This window comes from Danio rerio, chromosome 3, assembly GCF_052040795.2.
Source record: "Danio rerio strain M-AB ecotype USA chromosome 3, GRCz13ab, whole genome shotgun sequence".
In the NCBI taxonomy this organism is placed as follows: domain Eukaryota; kingdom Metazoa; phylum Chordata; class Actinopteri; order Cypriniformes; family Danionidae; genus Danio; species Danio rerio.
Genome location: NC_141023.1, coordinates 57,094,612 through 57,117,588, shown reverse-complemented (window position 1 = coordinate 57,117,588; position 22,977 = coordinate 57,094,612). Strand labels below are relative to the sequence as shown.

At 36.2% G+C, this 22,977-nt stretch overlaps 2 protein-coding genes and 1 long non-coding RNA gene across 3 annotated transcripts in view; 1 reads left to right on the top strand and 2 right to left on the bottom strand.

The window, feature by feature from the left end:
* The window catches only part of LOC147846065 (uncharacterized), a 700,063-nt gene that overhangs the window by 131,388 nt on the left and 545,698 nt on the right, over positions 1–22,977 (bottom strand). The window lies entirely within an intron of this gene.
* The window catches only part of col5a3a (collagen, type V, alpha 3a), a gene marked incomplete at its 5' end in the record, with an annotated part of 97,218 nt that overhangs the window by 64,378 nt on the left and 9,863 nt on the right, over positions 1–22,977 (bottom strand). The window contains 2 exon segments of the mRNA NM_001190756.1: positions 864–1,310; positions 8,930–9,052. Of these exon segments, the coding sequence (NP_001177685.1) occupies positions 864–1,310; positions 8,930–9,052 (570 nt within the window).
* Positions 14,962–22,833, top strand: LOC147846070 (uncharacterized). The gene is made up of 4 exons (XR_015481321.1): positions 14,962–17,321; positions 17,362–17,615; positions 18,970–20,465; positions 20,874–22,833. It is a non-coding gene; the product is annotated as an uncharacterized LOC147846070 (long non-coding RNA).

Sequence of the window (22,977 nt, the reverse complement as noted above, 5' to 3'; positions counted from 1 at the left end):
CTAGGGTCATTGGATTTGTGGCACAAAATATCAAACCTGCTATACTATAGTATATTGAAATATTCAGTAGCAGCCACTGTTGCATTGTTGGTTGGCACTAAACCATTGCTATACCTGCAAGAAAAAGATACCTTAAGTGGCAGAACTACTTTTGGTAGAAGAGGTAAAGACTTTCCTCGTGTTGGTAGGCAAAGAGTAGATTGAGCAAGAGCTGGATGGGACATCCCCAAATAAAAATATTTATGTCACAGCAGAGGAGTCAGCTCAACTATAATAAAAATCTCACCCACTTAAAGGGGTACTAAACTGAAGTGTAAATGCAAACTGAGATGAGCAAAACTGAACCAAAGCAAGCCAAGCATTGGTGAACCATACCATACAGTGGAAAAGCAGCTTAATATGATAAAGCAGGGGTCACCAACCCTGTTTCTGGAGAGCTACCTTTCACAGAATTCAGCTCCAATTCTGATCGAGCACACTTGAACTAATTAATAAGAACCTGAAGCAGAACTTGATAATTAGAGACAGGTGTGTTTGGACAGGGTTGCAACTTAAAACTGCAAGAAGGCAACTCTCCAGGAACACGGTTGGGGACCTCTGCTCTAAAGAGAGTCAGTTAACAAGTACAGTTGTTGAAAATGTACTCATAGTCAACAGTCTAAAGGCGACCATCAAAATTTGAGTTTTGGCGCAGTTACTGGGTAAGTTAGATGGTGAGGAGGCTGGTTAGTACAATGGATGACTGGTGGTTAAAATTTGTGAGGGGGAGTGAGTGAGTGATTGATCAGGAGGATGATGGGGTGGGAGGGTGAATTATGCACAACCACACAGGGACTAGACTTAGGGTCTACCTCCTCCTTCACCTTTGGGGACTCAGAAAATGCAGAAGCCAAAATGGCTTGGTCCTCAAGATCTGTCACAGGCTTTGTAGAGGGACTGCTGTCCTGATAGGTGTCAGGTTCATGAGTTGGCATGTCAGGTATGGAGTCTATCAGATCAATCATTATTGTTGGAGACTCTACTGGCATCTTTAGCTGCTCGGTCGTAGGTGGATCTGGTAGCTTTGTTGAAGCTGGTGTAGTTTCTCGAACAGGTTCTTGAGCTAAATACTCCGGCAGCTTAGAAGATACCTCGAGGAAGCCTTCTTCAAGAGCTTCAGCCTCCTTTTTCTTCTTACGGGATTCTTTTTTGCCTTTCTTGCCTTTCCTTTTTTTGTTCTTTTTGCCTTTGCGGTCTTTTTTGGAACGCTTAGTTGGTTTCACAGGCTCATCTCCCTGCATGACGTCATCAAGGTTATGGATGAGACTGGCCTTTTGTAGATGGGGCAAAAGGTCAGAGGTTTGGTATGGATGAACATAATAAAAACAGTTAAAGAGACAGTTCACTCCAAAATTAAAATTAATGGAACAGTTAATTGAAAATGTAAAATTCTGTCAATAATTTCCGACCATCATATTGCTCCTAACCCCTGAGACCTTGATTCATCTTCAGAACACAGCTTAAGATATTTTAGATGAAATATAGGAGCCTTCTCAACCTCTATAGTCCCAGCTTACTGGAAGTCCAGAAAAATACCACCTAGTCTCTATGTAGGATGAGGGAGCTCTCAGATTTCATTTAAATACCTTAATTTTTGCTCTGAAGCAAACAAAGGTCTCAGGGTTTTAAAAAGACAAAACAGACAAACGAAGGACAAATTTAACAACAGAGTTTCTATTTTTTGGTTTAACAAACCCTTTAAATCCCACATACAGAAGTATAAAAAATCCTGCTCTAACTCGCCTACTTTGGCAGTGGATAATGGCCAACATCAAGCTTTTTATTAAAAAGACAGGATTGCATTGACAATGATCACAAGTAACAAATGTCAGAGTTCTAACACAGCCATCGTTCTAAAGATAAATAAGCAAACCAAAACATGTTATTTAACAATAAACCCAGCCTTGACTGTTGGTCGATGTGCATGACTGTGCATTCATTTGTCTATTAGCACTGCAGTTCACATCTATAAAACCTCAGAAAAAAGTATAATCTAATTTCCGCACTGAGCTGAATCTCTCCTGACTGCAATTCTGGTTGCCAAATGACAGCCAGAGTGACAGTTGAATCATCACTTATATGCTCAAAGAAATCAGATATATTCACCAAGGATAGAAAACTGCGCAATGGATAAATTAATCTTAACATCTTGCTGATTTGACACTTTTGTGGGTGATTGGGCGAGAACTGCAGCACTAATAGTGCCCAAATAGCATGCAGTGATATACTGTACATATGACTAACAATCAAGGTTAGGATTTTAATACATGAATTGAAATATTGAAATAATACATTATAGTTCAGTTTGTTTTGCCAGAATGGCATGTGTCCATGGGAATATTCTAATATTTTTTTTTACATGTTTTCTTTTTTAAAAAATGATTGTCACTAACGAAGTCTCTTAAACCTGTTAAGGCCCAAGGGTTTGGGACATTTCATATGCTGCGAAACAGTTGCAGGATGACACCGTATGTCTGTAACAAAATATAAAACATTCAAAGTATTTTAAATAGCCACTTAAGAGCTAAAATGTGCTGTCCACGCATGAGGACACTCAAGCCCTAGGAGGTTAAGGCAAACCATTTCACTTTGCGGCCATCTTAGAAGCACCTCTTGGACAGTAGCTCGGGCATACTGTTTCAATGGGGAAATGTTAAATTCTCCAAAATTGCTTACATAAGAATGACCAATAAAATTGAAAACCAATTGTCAATTTAGTTTAATTTCAAAAATTTCGAATCACACAAAATCTGCAGAGACTCACTTCAGATCCGAGCCCACTACCCCAGAAAATTATCAGTCAATAGCAATCAATGATTGGCTCCTGTACTAGTAGGTGGGACTTCATTTGTCATATTGACCTTTACACTTTTCCCCATAGACTGATTTCACAAGACCGTCATTTTAAAAGCGAAATCGAGGCTGCAGTGGGAAGAAACTTGAAAGTATTACCTGAAGTCACACAGTCTGCTGTGTACTTAGCTGTATATCTTATCAGTGAAGAGAAGAGAAAATGAAACAAATTAATCATTTCACTGCCTTCCGAGTGACCTGAAGGTCCGTTCTGAATGAATAGTAAAAATAAAAAGGCATATCGGATGTCATTTTTTAAGTTAAGGGGAAAACTAACTAGTTAGCAAATGTTTTCTTTCCCAAACACGTTTTACATGCCATTTATTAAACTCAAGTTAATTAACTAATTCTTTCACTATATTTGACTTGACGATACTGAATTTTTTTTACTGAAAAAAAAAAAATGTCCATTTCCTGCTAACATTTAAGCACTGTTGAGCGCGTTCTTAAACAGAGGTGATTTGCCATAGTATTCACCAGTGCTTAACAGAAATGACTGTGATTGGTCGTGATAAGCCATCAGTTTACTGCTCTTCACCGATGTTTACCGAGTGCAAACACAGACGAGCGATCCGCTGATGACTCGACTATTATTCACAGCTTTAAAATTCTCCAGTGTCCATGTATCTGTGTGCGCACTCTGTGAATGACACGTCTTGTGTATTCTATGGTCTTTGTCATTAATCACTGTCTTTACATAAAAAATCATGAGCAGTCATTTTTTCAACTCCTTATTATAAGGAGAAGTCCCGTGGTCGAAATACAGGTGGGAGGTCCTAAAGTTTGGAATACTACGGTGGCCGGGAAGTGCAAAGCAACATTACAAAGTGTGAAACACTTTTACAAAGCTTGAGACAAATTTACATTTTGAAAAACATTTGTATGTATTATCAGACACAATTACATAGGAAAAACAATTTTACCAAGTACGAAACAAATTTACATTTTATAAAAAAAAATAACAAGACGAAAACACTTTTACAAGTCCCAAAAAAACATATACAACTACAGATTCCTTACGGAAAGGGAATGTACCACACACCGGAAGTGACGTGGAATGTACCACACACCGGCAGTGACCCTGAATGTAACACACACACTGGAAAATATCAATAATATCAAGCTCGTGTGTGACTTTGTAGACAGGTTTCCACAAGTATACAACTATAAAAATCAAGGTTTGACCAACTGCAGTAAAACATATTAGCACAATTCTGAGAAAACATCAGCGTGAGAGTATGTAGAAACATGTAAACGCAAGTACATGGAAACAATCAAAGAACGACACATGTTTACTGATAAAGATAACAAACTGATAAAGACCCCAACCAGTAGACCCGAGTAGCTCAGTTAGATAGGTCGGTTGATACTCATGCAGAATTATTTGACTTGGGTTCGAAACCCATTGATGACAGGTCAATTATAATTATTTCTTTACATTAATTTTGGTTTATACTGTTCTGCTACACAGACATTAAAATCAATAACGTTTACACTGACACCAATTACTAAGAATCTTAATTCGGTATGGGCTTGTTTTGTTGCTGTGAAAAAGTGACATATTTGCCAATCTGCAAACGTGAATAGCTTACATCTGAAAAGGGGCCTCAGTTAACACAGTCACCAATTAAACCGTAACACCGGCTTATTCAGTTTACTGTTAAGAGTCCTCAAGCACATGTTTACACCGTGTAGACTTGACATCCTGTCCATGATTACACCGTACGAGTGGCCCTCGCTAAAATATTGAACACACTGATGCAATATGTCTGGTGTTTCCGTCTGGTCCGCGTTCTTGATAAACTCCAAACTCCGACCACACGTAAAGCTAAACTGCGTTAAGCTGCTCGTGTTCGCCACAAAACGGGCAAAACAACCCTTGACCGCTGTCTTTAATCGGTCACCATAAACTTTGTTTACACCATGTACTCCACAGCACGAATTTACCGTGCTCACCAACAACAACTTTCTCCCGTGTCACTCCAGGTGTGGTACATTCCAAGTCACTTCCAGTGTGTGGTACATTGCCTTTTCGTAAGGAATCTGTAATTGTTAATTTGTTTCAGGACTTGTAAAAGTGTTTTGCGTCTTGTTAATTTTTTTCTAATATTTAAATTTGTTTCGCCCTTTGTAAAATTGTTTCTCCTGTGAATTCTCATGACAGGTAAAAATGTTTTTCAAAATGTAAATTTGTCTCGAGATATGTAAATGTGTTTCACACTTTGTAATGTTGTTTTGCACTTCCCGGCCACCGTAGAATACCCTTCCTACTGAGCTTTGTACAGTCACTGACCCAACACTTTTTGAAGCCAAGCTCATGACCCATTGATTCAAATTGGCTTTTAATGGTCGCAGTGACACTTCTCTCTGTTTTGATGTATGTTGTACTTTAGTGATATTTATTGTATTGTTTTGCTCCATCAATATTATCTTTTTAGTTGTGTTGTGTAATATGTTTTTTACTGATGTAAAACACTTTGGTCAACCTTGGATGTATTAAGGTGCTATATAAACAAAGGTTGATTGATTGATTGATTGATTGATTGATTGATTGATTGATTGAGACAACAGTAAAGTAAATTATGACTACAACAAAAATTTTGCATGAACTACCCCTAAAAAATTAGAATTCTGGCAGAAAGCTGTCGTAAATCATACTGATACATTTGTCACCGACAATCTCTGCGTAATTTCATCTAAATTAAACTCGCTGTCTGATTTCCCTAATGTATTATACTCTCTTTGCAAATTAGGTCAAAGTTCAGCCTGTTCTGGATTCAGATGTTCGCTACATTACCAGCTCACGATTCAAGAGGTCGAGGCTGAGCTGCTTACGAGCTATTATGCGGGACTCGGAATGAATGGGCTTGATGAGGCCTGTCGGGAGGAGGGAGATTATATGAATAATGTGAGAACCAAAGCGAGGTGTTTGAGATGCCAAGTCGGGCAGGATAGAATCGGATCAGTGTGAGCTCTGGTAATAGGTCAGTAATGTGAGCAATGCTGATGAATCCCGCCATTAGTCTCCCGTTTTCTCAGCTGTTGTGGGAACTGAAAGCCAACTGGCTCTTGCCTCTGAACGGCTGCCGATAGACACTTTTCCCCAGAGCCAGCTTGGAGAGAGAGACGCACGCAGACATTTTACATTCGGCACACTTGCAGAAAGTTGGGCGTGGGAGTTTGAGAGGAGAAGCGAATGTTCGATGACCTTAAGTGTTGCTCCCAGAAGGCCGCAAAGAAATGCTAACCCACTGACTGGATTACTCACTGGGCTGAGTCACCCGCACGTGCAGCTTCACAACAAACAAATCATCAAAATGGAAAAAACATGTTCACCGTGTCCATGCACACGCACGTAAAAAAAATAAAAATCACATCGTGAAAACAAATGTAGGTCAGTCTAAGGGGTCACTGTCTTACATCCTAGAAAGCTATCTGTTAGTGTAATCAAGGTAGCACTCGAGATGATACCAGATTTTCTGTGGTAGTCAGCTGTGAACTAAACTATGTACGACTGAGGAAGCATAAAATCAATGTAATAATGTTCAAAAATATAGGGTTGGTATGATTTTGTAATGTTTTTGATAGATGTTTAGTAAGCTCACTAAGACTATATTTCTTATATTTAATCAAAAATACAGTAAACCCAGTCATTTTAATAATAATCAATGTTTTTAAAAAGTATTATGAGTTAAAGAATTTGTTAAAAATTTTATTTGAATATGTTATTGATTTCTGTTGATGACAATATGTGTTTTGAGCATGATGACTCAGGGTCACATGATCCCTCAGAATTCATTGAATTATTCATTATTATATAAGATTTGCAGCTTATTATCAATAATGAAAAAAGGTTGTGCTCCTTAATGTTTGTGGAGAACCTTTAGAAATATTGTGTGTACTAAAATACATGATCGTATATTTATACAACAGTTCTGTCTGGTTCTTGAATAATACCCTTGAGTATTATTCCGCTCACATACGGTGACAAGCAGAGGACACTCTACAGTTTGACAAATATTGCAGCTGTTGGACAACATAATGTACTTTTAAGGCAGTTTTAGTCAAGAATGTAGTTGTTTAGATTGCAACTTTGCAGTTCATTCATAAGGATAGTGCCTATTTTAAAAATGTATAATTTCTGAGAAACAGTGCGTTGGCGGCCATTAGCCTGTCTTTGAGCAAAGATGGTTGACGATGTTCACAAGATGGTGACGGAGACTGCATAATAAGCCATAAGGTAAAAACAGCATAATTTTAAACTACAAATGATCCAATCATTATTAAACAGGTAAAAGACTTTCTAAGTCGATTTCTATCTTTTGTATGTTGTAGTGCTATATTTATACCATAGTAATATTGTGACCTCCCGACTGCATCAGTGAAATACTGGTAAATCTGTGTAGACTGATGGCATTTCATGCTAGTTAGCCTTATAATCGTAGAATGTGAGCAAAATCGCATGTTTTGTCATCACTTTAGACATTACGCTAGAGAATCATTTAAATACTAGCTTTAGAGTGAGAATCATTTAAGTACTTGCTCTAAAGTGACGTTGGTGAAGTAGCAATGGTTTTTGCTGTTCTGACATCCGCTTCAGATGTAAAGGAATGTGGGAAGAAAGAAGTTTCTCTTAAAAAAAAAGGGTTTGAGACTTATGAAGTCGAACTGTTGTATAAACGCAATATCACACTCGCAGCAGTGCAATGTGGCTGTTTATCATCACTGATGGGACACTAAGGCAAACCACGCCTCCCACCAATGCCGATACACAGTCACGTTGTACTGCTACGAGTGTGATATATAAAATATTTATATATATATATATATAGTGTATATGTATAGTGTATATGTATAATGTATAATGTATTGTATTCTTTAATTAAAATACTGAGATATTTTAAAAAGTCTATTATTGGAATTTTTAATACTAAAGATCTGAAAACCTTATTATTATTATTATTATTATTATTATTCATGATGATGATGATGATACTACTACTACTACTACTGCTACTACTACGGCTACCAATAATAATAAAATAATAACAATAATATTGTTAATAGTAATTAATATAATTACTAGTAATAATAATAATAATAATAATAATAAAACAACACTAATAATAATAATAATAATAATAATAATAACAACAACAAAAGATTATATTGTAAATAGTAATTAATTTAATTAATAGTCATAATAATATTAATAATTGTTATTATTAGTAGTAGTAGCATTAGTATTATTATTATTACATATTCATATTTGCATATTCATTTCTGAAGTCTAATTATTGTTTTGTGATGATTGTAGTTGAAGAAACTAAATTAAAGAGAAATAATAATAATAATAATAATAATAATAATAATGATAATAATAATAATAATAATAATAATAATAATAATAATAATAATAATAATAATAATAATAATAATAATAATAATAATACAACTAAAACATAAAAATGTCTCTATTGTTTTGGTCCAGCACAAACAAAAAAAAAAAAACTGGCATTTCCTAGCGCCACCGCCGTGCCAGTGCTTCTGAACTATGCGACAAGCAATTTTATGCATATGCATGGCGGTGCTGTTTATTGGCTGGCTCAGCTGAGTGCTCTGGGAGCTGAGCCCAGAAGCCAGAACAGTAAAAAGTGCAAACAGATAAATGTAAATGTGGAACCGAAAAGCCAAGACAGCTCAACCACCCAAAAAAAAAAAAAAAGGAACAAAAAAAACTTTTGACAGTCTTCTTCCAAAGAAAAGAAGACATTTTTGGCCAAGCTGGAACAAATTATGTCCTCATAAACTTCAGCAATTTAGTTAAAAAACTGTGAAGCTCAAAGTTCATTGGCAAAACAAGTGTCTCTTACTCTGTTCGCACACGATACAAAACACAAGTGGATAACACAAGAAGAACACAATGGAACAATAAATCTGGGCAGAAAAACATGATGTCAAATAGATGTAACATAAATCAAACTGAAGAAAAAAAGATTAATGTTTTTTGACTGCATCTCACAGAGGAATCACTAACCTCCTCAGGATCCAGTTTCTGTGCACTGTAGGGCAAAGGACTGTCACAATCGGGAATGTAATCTTGGCAGTAGTCAGACGCAGCCTGAGGATCATCCACAAGCAGGAGCTGCTGGATCTCGCCCTGTAACACACACACACATATGCTGTACACTCGCACCGATTGGGCAATATTCATTTATACTGGTGTAATTCTGGAGATCAAAGAGAAATAAAGCCCCTTTTAACACTGCATAACCGCAGAACATGCTGATGTAAAGCAGAAAAGTAATTTGAGATGAAAAAGGTCTAGCGAAACACTGATGAAATAAGAGGTAAAGCTGGATGAATGTATTTTATACGCACATATAACGAAGGCTATTTTAAAAGAGAATAGGGTATAGGGAGAGCAATCGCTCTTCAGCTCAAATATTGTCCCTTTACATGTTTTTTGACTCATCTATCACCCCTCCTACAGTTATCATCAGTTTATAAACAATAAGAGCTTTCTCCTATATAGTGCAGCAGTTTCAGCCAGATAACTGTTTAGCTGGGTTTTTCGCAGTTTCTCTGGAGCTAAAATCAGCCTACTGAGAAATTAAAGAAGCATTTTAGTGGCAAGCAGTTATAGACGCAGCAGAGAAGACAAATGTGTGCTGACTAGTGAACACCTGGTTTTAAAGGGTTAGTTCACTCAAATAAAAACTTTGTTGTGCTTCAGAATACAAATGAAGATATTTAAAGGGTCACGAAACACCAAGACACATTTTTGAGCCATTGACAGTCATATATGTGTTCCACACAGCTAAAAACACTATTAGGAAACGTATATTTCACTAAAAAGTGAAAATTGATCGTTTTTGCGTTATTTCGAGCAAATTCGTCCTTCTGGTTTGAAACGAATTTTTGAAACTGCGCCACGGCCATGAGATCTTAGCGTGTATTCCAGCGTGTAGACTGGACGTCTGTACCTGGGAGTTCCGTATTACGTCTCTGAGTGTGCTGCATTAATGCATGAGTAAGGCTTGGTTCAAACCAATCAGCGCTCTCTATTGTGCAACTTCATTAATATTCATTAATGTTTCAGTGTTTAGACAACAGAGAGACGTCACGTTATGCTGGCAAAACAAACGTGCAGTGTTGCTTTTATAATTTGCCGCAGTGAAGGTTTTGTTTTCATTTTCTTTCTATTAGAGCGCAGCTGGATTCACGTGTGGATTACAGTGCACGCGATGCGCAACAACAATATGTGTCTAAGGAACATTGTTCACCCGAGATCTTTTCTCATCTGCAAATGGTGAGATCTGGATTTGCTGCTCGTCTCCTCTTAATAAAAGAGATTATTAAGAGGAGTTGCTGGGGTTTGTCCTGTCTCTACAGATTTGGTAAGTGAGCGACCAGTGGTCTTTGTTTATTCAGATGGCAAAGTTAGTTCGTATTGTATAATGTGTAAACATGTTAGCACCACAACCAAACGTACCATCGTGTAGTATTTTTTTACCGCATTTTGTGAGCTGAATAACACACACTCTTTCTGACGCTACCTGCCGAGTGCATATAAGCTTCAGGGGAAAGTCTGAGAGTTTTTTTTCTCTCATTTGCCATGCGGTAACAAACATTGCAAATATCAAATATCTCGTTTATCATGAGGGGCATGAATGAAATTCCTGAATGAAAGAGCCAAACTGCAGTTAAAGTCCACTTTTAAATAATTTGGCAAATAATTTGATTACTTAAGTCCAAGTAAACACAGTCACTTTCTCCCCTGTGTGTGTGTGTGTTTTGACTCTGAAAATCAGCACGTGCCCAAGTCGACACTCCCATATCATCCCTCTTTTGCTCCTCTGACACTTTCCCTTAAACAGAGCTGGATACGCCCACTTTCCTGACTTTTTCCAAAGTAGAGGTGTGAAAACACTCTGCTGAAACAAGGGGGTTTCATGGCCCTTTAAGATGAAATCTGGGAGCTCTCTCATCCTTTATAAACAGCTGCTGTCCTAAAACGTTCAGAAATGGAGCCAAAAACATTATCAAACCATTTTACATGACTTCCGTGGTTCAACTGTAATAACACAAAGCTCTAAGAACACTTTTGTGTGCACTCTGAAAAAATATTATGACAAAAAGTCTGACTACAAACATTTTTTAAGTTACTTTAACTTATTTTATTAAGTTAATCAGGTTTCAACTATTTTTTTAAGTTTAAAGCTTAACTTATTATGTTTAGCCAGTTTGATTGATATACTCAGTATAAAATATTAAGTGTAAAATATGAGTGTAAAATTAAAAAAATTATATTATACTGTAAGTTGAGATGACAAAAAAAGTCAACTAAAAAGACTAAGGGCTCTATTTTAACGATGTAGGCGCAAAGTCTGAAGCGCATGGTGCAAAAGCATTAGGGCATGTCCGAATCCACTTTTGCTATTTTAAGGATGGAAAAATATGCTCTGTACCCTGGCGCATGGTCTAACAGGGTTGTGCTTATTCCCTTTAGTTATGGCTGTGTTTTGAGCATAACGTGCAGCAGATCAAACCAATAAGATTCTCATCTACCATTCACTTTAACAGTCAGTTGCGTCACACCATGGCACATTTGCTATTTGCATGGCGGACTTTGTAAGTGGAAAAACTGAATGCTTAACAAGTGAGAAAACCACCAAACAAACCATCTGCAGGAAAATTCTGTATTGGACGATAAAGAACAAGCCTCCTCCATTCGGCCTACATATTTAACTTTATTTGTTAAGCCCAAAGATTTGTTTCAAAACTGTTTCCAAATTTACTTCAAAGTTTTTAGCAAACGAATAAATAAACAATAATAACAATAATAAGAGTGGTAAAAAACATACGTCCTATTCTTATGCCCTATTTGGTAATGTATTTGTTTCCAAAACACGAAGGGTGGAAAAATCAAAACTTGTTTTTATTAAACAAATATAAATATGCGTATAATAAATAATGCTGCTAATAATAATAACATTATACGAAAGCAAATTGTCATGAATAAACTGAAAAAAAGCCCCCTGAGACAAAGAAGGCATTGAGGTAGCAGTTTTCATACTTATGTAGAAAATAATATTTTTTATAACATTTATATCCTTAATTTTTTTCATATGTAAAGATATTTTTGTGTTGCTGTACATCCTGTGTGTATTAAGCAGTGTGTATAAGCATTTGGACCTGCTACCGCACATACAGTAACTAACATGATCTGCACTGAAATTTAGCCAAGCTTTCAGTTGGTCACCTACTTTTTAATGCTCTGTTTTATCACTTTTATTTATTTATTTATATGCATTTAATATAATCACATACATTACAGTAGACTATTTTTATCATTGATCTGAACATCTCAACATTTTTACACAATTATTTATGCGTTTAAAGCATCTGTTCTGCGATAAATACTTCTCATATGATATTTTAACGGCCAGTACAGCTTTACTTTGACATTTCCTTGAGCGAGACTGATGTCCACTGAAACTTTCTTTCAGACATCTCGCCAACCAAAAGGGTACCATTGGTACCATTTTACAGTGAATACTTAAGCCTTGTAAGGGTCACCTGTACCGTAACGAACCGAACCACTCAGTGAAAACAGGCCATTTGTGATACTCTGGATACCCCTCCAATGTTATTCTACAAGAAACAGGATCCAAGGGGGTGCAAAAAAACAATTTTGGTCATTCTCATTATGCGTCACATTAAACGGTTTTCACGTTGTAAAATACAAATCATTTTATAAATGCATATTTTCAGAAATATTTTGGAGCACCTAACCCTAAACCTACCCACTACTGACTAACATAAGCAGCAGGCAAAATAAGCAGAGTAATGTGCAGTTATTGCAAGACAGTCATTTTAAAGAAGTACAAATAATGATGAGGTGGAGGGTTTTTGGTGGGTTGGGGGTCGAATGCCCTGCAATGTGGGAGAACGCACTAGGGTACCGGTGGCTGAAAAGTAGGTCAATCAAAAACCTTACTAACAACTGTGTCTATTAAATGATTGGGACAGAGAGATAGCATTTAAAGAAAGACAAAGGAGAGAGAGAAATAGCAGAGTCTGGGGCGCCACCATTTATGCTTGTTTTGTTTGGTCTGTTTAAATAAAAAAATAACATTTCTTGTCTTCTGTTCCTGATCCTGTCCTTTTCCTCACCCACAATTTTCAAACTTGTTGCTTGTCATGTTGATTTAGTCATATCTTTAAATATGCCAATGCATTGAGTCAATATATAATATCGATAAGATTTCTCATTTAAAGTGAAATCAGAGGAGTACCCAGAGTATCGAAGAGGGTGTGAGCGTATGAGCATCAATGATATGAGCATCAATGTGATGAATATGAAGTGAGAATGTATTATCCATATCAGGTCTGGGCAAACTAAGGTTTTGGAATGGTTAACAGTGTTTTGATTCCTTTTCTGAACGTTGTTGTCTACAGAGGATGATGATGCTCACTGATTTCATCCAGAATACTTAAATGTGTATTCCAAAGATGGATGAAGGTATCAGGGGATTGGAATGACACAAGGGTGAGTAATTAGTAACAGAATATTCATTCGTTGTTTTTTTTTTTTTTTTTTTGATGAACCTTTAAAATGCACTTGGATTGTAGATTGGTTTCTTTTGCCCACTTTCAGTCTATTTTCTGATGTCTTTCAGAGTATCCATTTATTGTCTATAAATATCTTTGTGATCTAATCCTGTGAAATAAGCCCACACAATTTACATATGAACATGAAAGGAGACAACAGAAAACAACACTGAGAGCATCAGCTTTCCTTTCATTTCAAATATACAGTGGGCTTGTGTTTGAATCAGGACTGGATTTTTTCCTCACCTTCAAACCAAATGTATGACTTCAGACTGCAAAGTAGCTTAGTAGGTAAGCATTAAATATTAGAGATGTATTTGGTCACAGAACTTTAAAGGCAGACAGAAACACCCAGTGATGCAGTGTTTTGTGTGTGTGAGAGATTTAGCTGTTTTGAATTAAACAGGCTCTATCATTTAATCATGTTAATACATAGTTGAATGTGATAAGAGGATTTCCCTTCAACATATTAGGCATGCAGCATTACAAAAATTTTTGGGAGTCAAAGAGTTTCAGTGCATGTTCAAACTTATCAACATACTCATCTGAATGTTATATAAGAGCCATTTATACAGTAGATCAATCGTATCCTGAAAGAACCCAAGCAAACTGCATAATGAAGCTAAATTGCCAACGAGTAACAAATCCTGAAGCTTAAGGAAACTAAAATGAAGGATTTGAACTTTTAAAAAAAAGTTTAAATTCATCACTTCATTTTTTTTATCTACTACGTCTTCTTTTAAAATCTTTTAATTTCTTATGCAGAAAGTGTATGTTTTGGTTACTTCCATTCACGCAGTATGGGTAAGTGTTGGGTAAGTTCCTTCATAAAAAGTTGTCAATTATCAATTACATAATTAAAATTTTATTTAAATCCCTTTTCAAATAACTTTGAATGAATTACTCAAGAGGTAAACGCATAGACAATAGAACATACTATAACCCTTTTAATACTTTAAATTTGTTAAAAAAAAAAACCTGTTTGCTAGTTTTTTTTTTAAGTTAAACATTATATGTATCAAAATACAAAACATATTTCATACACATGATCATTAATTTCTTAGTTAATTTTATCTTAAGCATGTGCTATCTTTGTACAAAATGTAAATGTAACAAAACAAATTAGAATTGTAATTAAATTACCATAAAATGAATAGCAATGCCTTACTTTTTCAGCAGAAAATTTATTTAATTACAGTAACTAGTTACTTTGTAACAAATTAAACCCAACACTACAGTATACATGATAATACAGTAGCATAATAACAATCACAGAGCAGCCAAAAAATGCTAATTGATTCTCATTTTAAATCTTTATACTTTGCTATTTTACAAACCACAAGGTTTTATATATTTGTCAGTACAACACTTTTTAAAAATATAATACATTTTTTTCTATAAACTTTATTTATGTTTTAATACACATCGGACAGTATTTCGTTTCTTTTCAATATAAATTTTGCACTGAATGATAATCAATTATTCATTAAAACAAACATTTTACTAGCATTTAATCTGCTTTCTTTGTATATAAAATCCCTTTTTGAAATATTTATTTCTTACAGGCCAAAATAGGATGTCTTAACTTTAACCCAAATACATACAAACACCAGTGAGCATTAAAATGATAGTTTACCCAAAAAAAAGTCAATTCTGCAATTAATTGCTCACCCTTAAAAACAAAAGAAGATATTGTGAAAAATGATGGAAACATGTAACCATTGACTTCCACAGTATTTCTTTTTTATTTGTTTTAAAATTTATTTATTTTGACAAGGACATCGCAATAACACCTGACAACCAAATGCAATTGTTTAAGTGTTTTAGCAGACTAATTCTCGACACCTGTCCAAAATAGACACATACACTTGCCGGCCACTTTATTAGGTAATCCTGTCCAACTGCTTGTTCCTGCCTTGTATCAATTCAGGCTGGTGGTGATGGTGTAATGATGTTGGGGATATTTTCTTGGCACATTTTGGGCCCATTAATATCAATTAAGTATAATGTCAACACCACAACCTACCCAAGTATTGTTGCTGACCATGTCCATCCCTTTCTAACCACAGTGTACCCATCTTCTGATGGCTATAATTCAAGCAGAATAACACGCCATGTCATAAAGTGTGAATCATCTCAGATTAGTTTCATGAACATGACAATGAGTTCACTGTACTCAAATGTCCTCCAAAGTCACCAGATCTCAATCCAATACCTTTGAGATGTGGTCGAATGGGAGATTCACATCACTAATTGTGCAGAGGCTAAATCTACAGCAACTGCGTGATGCTCTCATGTTAATATGGACCAAAAACTCTAAGGAATACTTCTAGTAGCTTGTTGAATCAATACCATGAAGGAATAAGGCAATTCTGAAGGCAAAAGGGGTCCAACCCAGTACAAATAATGTGTACCTAATAAAGTGGCCGGTGAGTGTATACACATTATAATTCCTTACTTAATATTGCTATAAGACAAAAACACAGGCCGCATGATCAAACAAACTAGAAGTAGACTTTTACTTTTAAGTACACAACTAGAAACATTTTTATTACTTTCTAATTTTAGGCTAACATGTAAATCATTCCACAAGTTGGTTTTCTTAACAGAGAAAACAGATTAACCAAAAGTGGTCTTACACTTTGAAACAACACACTTACCATTAGCAGTTGCTCGTGTGACTTTGACATGTTTGATACCTACTGATCAGATCCAAAAACACCAGTGAGCATGATTATTTAAAGATTTAAAAAACAATTTAAGATAATTCAATTTAATAAAACTATCAAAACTAAAATGGTTTCCAACACTCTTCAAAATATCTTTTATGAAAAGCCTCAAATTGTAAAGAGTTGTAAATGATGGTGGAACTTTCAGTTTTGGCTGATCTGTCTCTTTTACGTTGCTTAATAATTAGACTGAAAATGTTTAAAAACAGAAAATATAAAGACAAGGACAACATAAAGACCTCTTATCTGAAAAAAATGCAACTACATAGGAGAGAACGCCCCCTGCTGAAAGACACCCATATAGACTTTTTTTTTTTTTTTACAGCCTTCCATTGAGACATTAGCACAGACCATACATGAAGCAGGCTATCCACAATAAAGAGATCTTTCATCATGATCTGTGTAATGGAGAATCTGTGACTCATGGCTGAGGTTCTGCCAGAACATTAGTGGGTGGAAGAACAAGAGGTCAGAAACTGCCAATACCCAAGATACCACACAATCTCACTCCTATACAGCCGAGCACATCGAAAACCACAGCATTTCTCACACTAATCTGAAATACGCTGCATCCTGAAGTAAAAAAAAATCATCACTTATAGCCATCTCATCACACCAGTATTCACTTGTATCTGTTTGTTAGCTGAAATGTAACATGACATGCTTAACAACTCAAGGACTAAGCTTTTAAATGATTATTTCACCCAAAATGCAGTGGTGGACAGTATTTGTTTAAGTATTTTTACTTCACTGCAGTATTTGGGTAAGTAATGGGCAAGTCCTTAAACTTATTTACAGTATAGTCAAGATCTTCATCAGAGCTTTATCATATATATTTAGGAAACCACTTTTACTTCACTTCATTACAAAACAAATATAGCATTTTTACTCAACTATATTTTCTAAATGTTGCTGAAATGTTTAATTCATTATCAAGATGGATTTTATCCAGTTAAACTGGGTCATAAATTGGACTGAATTGCACTAAATTGGACTGACATCTGTTTACAAAGCAACAACTCACTGATTCAAATGATCTGTTTAGATTGAGTCTCCAGTAATTGATTTAAAGATCCATTCAGAGTCTCCAAAAAGCAACAGACTGATTAAACGATCTATTCAGAGTCTTCAAAAAGCAACTCACTGGTTAAATGGTCCATTCAGAGTGAGTCTTCATAAAATTACTGATGGAAACGTTAATTCAGAGACTCAATTAACTCACTGCTTTAAACAATCTACTCAGAGTGAGTCTCCTGTAAACAACTCACCGATTTAAATGATCTGTTCAGAATTAGTCCCAAATAATTGGTTCACTGAATAAGAGATACATTCAGAGTCTCCAGTAAACAACTCACATCTTCAAATGACCTACTCGGAGTAAGTCTCCAGTAAACAACTTACTGATTCAAGTGATACATTTAGAGTGAGTTCCCAGTAATTGTTTCATTGATTCAAAGATCCATTTAGAGTCTCCAGTAAACAACTGACTGCTTCAAATGATCTATTTAGAGTGAGTCTTCGGTAAACAACTCACTGATTCAAATGATACATTTAGACTGAGTTTCCAGTAATTGATTCACTGACTAAAAGATCCATTCAGAGTATCCAGTAATCAACTCACTGCTTCAAAATATCTATTCAGAGTGAGTCTTTGGTAAACAACTCATTGGTTCAAATGGTCTGTTCAAACTGAGTTTCCAGTAATTGATTCACTGATTGTAAGATAGATCTATCCAGAATCTCCAGTAAACAACTCACTGATTCAAATGATCTGTTCAGAGTTAGTCCCCAGTAACTGATTCACTGAATCTAACCGTACGTTCACACCGAAAGCGGCGAGAGCGTCAAAGTAGCCGGAAGTCATTCATTTTCAATGAGAGCTGGCGGCGATAGGCGACGATAAGCGGCGAGGAGCAGCGTGCGGCGCGTCTTCGCCGGCGTGAGCGTCGAGGAGAGTTGAAATGAAGTCAACTTTATGGTAATGAGCTATGACGCGGTTTTGCGGCAAGCAATCAGAATAAAGACGTCCACCGCTTGATAGCAGTTCAGGGAACACAGACCTGTGAACTTTGGTTCCGACCACAGTTGTTCCCAAGGGTTTGATTATTGCGGTCGCCGGATTTTCAATTATTTACAATGTTTTCTTACAGGAACATACATTAAATAAGTTACTGGCGAGTTACTGATGTTCATCAATGTTATGTAAATTTATCTTTAAAAAGCGGGAATCACACGCGATGTGACAGTACAAAACAGTACTGCTGCTTCAGGATATTTCAGACATATGGACACATATTGGATAAATAGAGCAAAGCCACACCACATGCAACTTGATCTTCCATTGTTATATGAATTTGATAAGAAGTGCACAACATTTTCACGCTAAAAACATGTCTTATGCAGGAATGTAACTGATAATGCTGCAACGGCTCCTTTAAGTATGAGATCAATGTAGCGAGTTTTGACACTCTCGCCGCCGGAGCTGAAGGCAGACAGCGTTGTCGCCAAGGTCGCTCTCGCCGCTTTCGGTGTGAACGTACGGTAAGATACATTCAGAGTCTCCAGTAAACAACTCAGTGATTCAAATGATCTGTTCAGAGTTAGTCCCCAGTAACTGATTCACTGAATCTAAGATACATTCAGAGTCTCTAGTAAACAACTCACTGCTTCAAATGATCTATTTAGATTAAGCCTTCTGTAAACAACTTACTGATTAAAATGATCCTGTCAGAGTAAATGTCCAATAATTGATTCAATGATTGAGAGATCAATTCAGAGTCTCCAGTAAACAACTCACTGCTTCAAATGATCTATTCAGATTGAGTCTTCAGTAAACAACTCACAGATTCAAATGAGCGTGTCAGACTGAGTCCCAGTATTTGATTCACTGATTCAAAGATACATTCAGAGTCTCCAGCAAGCAACTCACTGCTTCAAGTGATCTATTCAGAGAGTGTTCGGGAAAACAACTCACTAATTCAAATGATCTATTCAGTAAACAACTCACTGATTCAAATGATCTATTCAGAGTGAGTCTCCAGTAATTAGTTAACTGATTCAAAGATCCATTTAGAGTCTCCAGAAAGCAACCTATTGCTTCATATGATCTATTCAGAGTAAGTGTTTGGTAAACAACTCACCGATTCTAATTACCCATTCAGATTGAGTTCCCCGTAATTCATTCAATGATCGATTAAGAGTCTCCAGTAAACAACTCATCACTGCTTCAAACTATCTATTCAAAGTGACTCTCCTGTAAACAACTCACTGATTCAAATTATCCATTCAGACGGAGTCTCAAGTAATTGATTCACTGATTCAAAGGTCCATTCAGTCTCCAATAAACAATAGCTGCATCCCAAATCACATACTTATGCTCTATTTTACGTAATATTGTAGTATAAATAATGTAAGTAGTGCGTTCACACTGAAAACTCTAAAAATAGTAAGTGCACTGTAATTACCGGGATGATGCTCTCATTCAGCCAGTAAAAAAATGAAGTGTGGACTGTTGGTCACTTCATGCACTCAACGACCGAGGGTATGCTTACGTAGTGGAAGGGGCGGAGCTATCGGGCGCACATGTTGGATAATTTTATTTATTTTGGATGGTGAAAGCAAAATTCTCCTACGCGAGTAATTATAGCACCTCCCGATGGTGAATGCAGTTATATTTACGGCAGTTATTATTTGATAGTTGGGTCGTTTATTTCACTGATTTGGCAACCGTCAAACATCATCAGGGAAACGGTTTGAATTTCCTCTTAGTAAAAAAACATTAGTGCTTCATTTGGGACAACACTACATACATATACTATGCTGTTAAGTGTGTAAGTGCATAAGTACATAGTGCATGAATGCATGGTGTGCCATTTGAGACGCAGCTAATGCACTGATTCAACTGATCTGTTCAGAGTAAGTCTCCAGTAAACAACTCACTGATTCAATTGATACATTGAATGTGAGTGCCCAGTAATTGATTCACTGATTTAAAGATCCATTCAGAGTCTCTGGTAAACAACTCACTGATTCAAATGATCTATTCAGATTGAGTCTTCGGTAAACAACTCACTGATTCCAATGATCTGTTTAGACTGAGTCCCCATTATTTGATTAACTGATTCAAAGGTCAATTCAAAGTCTTCAATAAACAACTCACTGCCTCAAATGATCTATTTAGAGTGAGTCTCTAGTAAACAACTGACATTTTCAAATGATCTATTCAGAGTGAATCCCCAATAATTATTTATTTAATTCAAAGATCCATTTAGAGTCTCCAGAAAGAAACTCATTGATGCAAATGATCTATTCATAGTGAGTCTTTGGTAAACAACTCCTAAATTCAAATGATCCATTCAGAGCAAGTTCCCAGTAACTGATTCAATGGTCCATTCAGAGTCTCCAGTAAACAATTCACTGCTTTAAATGATCTACTCAGAGTTATCTTCAGTAAACAACTCACTGATTCAAATGATCTGTTCAGACTCCCCAATGGGTTTTTTTCCAGAGTCCCCAATAATTAATTCAGTGATTCAAAGATCCATTTAGAGTTTCCAGTAAACAACTGACTGCTTCAAATTATCTATTCAGAGCGAGTCCCCAGAAAATGTATCACTGATTGAAAGATCTATTCAGAGTCCCCAGTAAACATCTCAGTGCTTCAAATGATCTATTTAAAACGAGTCTTCAGTAAACAACTCACTGATTCAAATGATCTGTTCAGGCTGAGTCTCCAGTAAACAACTAACTTATTCAAATAATACATTCAGAGTTAGTCCTCAGTAATTGATTAACTGATCCAAAGATCCATTCAGAGTCTCAGTTAAACAACTCACTGATTCAAATGATCTATAACTATTAGTTGAACTATCCCTTTAACACAGTTCTGCATGTCTTAAAACAGCCTCTCAGAATCAGTAAACCAGACGTGCAGTGGATATCCTTAATCTGATCCGCATCTCCTCAACGCAAACAAGCCTAGAAATGACTTTAAATGTAGAAAATCTGCTGTTTGTTTTGTGTGTGTGTTCTAGTTCAGTTCTCCAAGACTTCTGCAGCTCTTAAGCAATTTGTGGCAATCTGGAAGCAATAGACACATTAGTTTTGACCACAGTCCCCAGGCTCCTGAACAGCTCTCCCACGCTGAGAGATTTGGACCGGAACATAAGCCTTCTGGATTCCCCTTGAATCCTGGGCCTGGGAACTGGCCTCAAATCAGGTCGAACTTACACATCCCTCAGTACCAGCCTCACCCAGATCACTGTGACCCTATGGCACAGATGCAGCTTTGCAGTTAGAATGAATGAGTAGTGGACCCTGAGAGAAGGACAAATGGGGGAAATTAGTCATCATTTCTCTGAAAAGGACAACAGCGAAAGAGGAGGGTTTTTTCTTTAGATGTAAAGAGGGTAGTGGAGCCTATTATTCATTGTACAAACGGACTTATTATTCTGAAAAATTGACGAATAAAAAACTGAGTGAAACTAAAGGCCTTGCTGTCATATTTAAAAGAAAAATGGCTTCATGTCAGTAACTTAATTATATATATTTTGTGTCATTTTTGGTTAGCTTTTAGATGCAACTGAAAAAAAAAAACACTTAGAAGATTAGATCACAACAAATGTTTAGTTTTGCAATTATTTACACTCCATTATGTTTTTCCAAAGCTATAAGAGTTACTTTCTTGTTCAAAACATAAAAGAAGGTATTTTAATGAAATCTTAGATTTAGATTTGCATTCAGATTAGAAAGATTTCTGACTCTACAAAGGAAATCTTTTCGCCTAAAACTCTGATGTTTCAACACCTTTATGAATAGATAAATGTAATCAACCAGCTAAATCCAAGCATTTTATCACTTCATATTGTGAAGAGATGTATTTTAGATATTAATATATATACAAACATATTGCAAATGAATTGCATTTAAACTAAGACCTTCATTTAGTTCTGCTATTTTGCAGGAAATATTTCAAATTTCTTGCTACTGTATCTAAAATAATTGTTTTATTGTGTCATTTCTCAATTTTGCAGCAGTATTTGTGATAGATAAAAACTGATTACTGGAATATATAGAGCAGTAAATTACACTAAATGCACAGAATTCACGTGGGGAAAAAAAAAGCCAATGATCAAAAAATGCTTTTTACTATGGAGGGATGACCGAGCTGACTGACTGTATACCTGCTTTAGACAAACTATACATTGAGAATGAAGCGCGGCCGCGGCTGGAAAACAATGTTTTAATGCATCGCTCGTCACTTCAGGAGGCGGCGTGACTCAATTTAGCTAAACTGCAACATGGTCATCTTGCGGAAATATTACCACTGATCCATCAGGTAAAGTTTTTACCTCTCTCTCTCTCTCTCTGTTGGTAAAGCGCTGTCAACAATATTTTTCCTCTATATCCCATAATGCACAGTGCATTGGCCTACAGCAGCTGGATTAGTCCAAAATGCACAGTACTTTTTGTGGTTGGGTCTGTTTTAGTTCGGATCATATCCAAACCACAAACGAATCGCTCCAGGGTTTGTTTGAAACCTTACCGAGATCACCTCGTCAAGCAGGTCCCTGTACACTTTTTTGGTCCGCTTTAAGCCTAGTTCACACTACAGGATTTTAAACATCAGCAGATCGCTGTGCCGTTCACACTACGCAACACTCCGTGAACGATCCACAAGAGGGGGGTCACATACTACATGATCTGACAACAACTCATTCCCCATCAGTTCATTCAAACT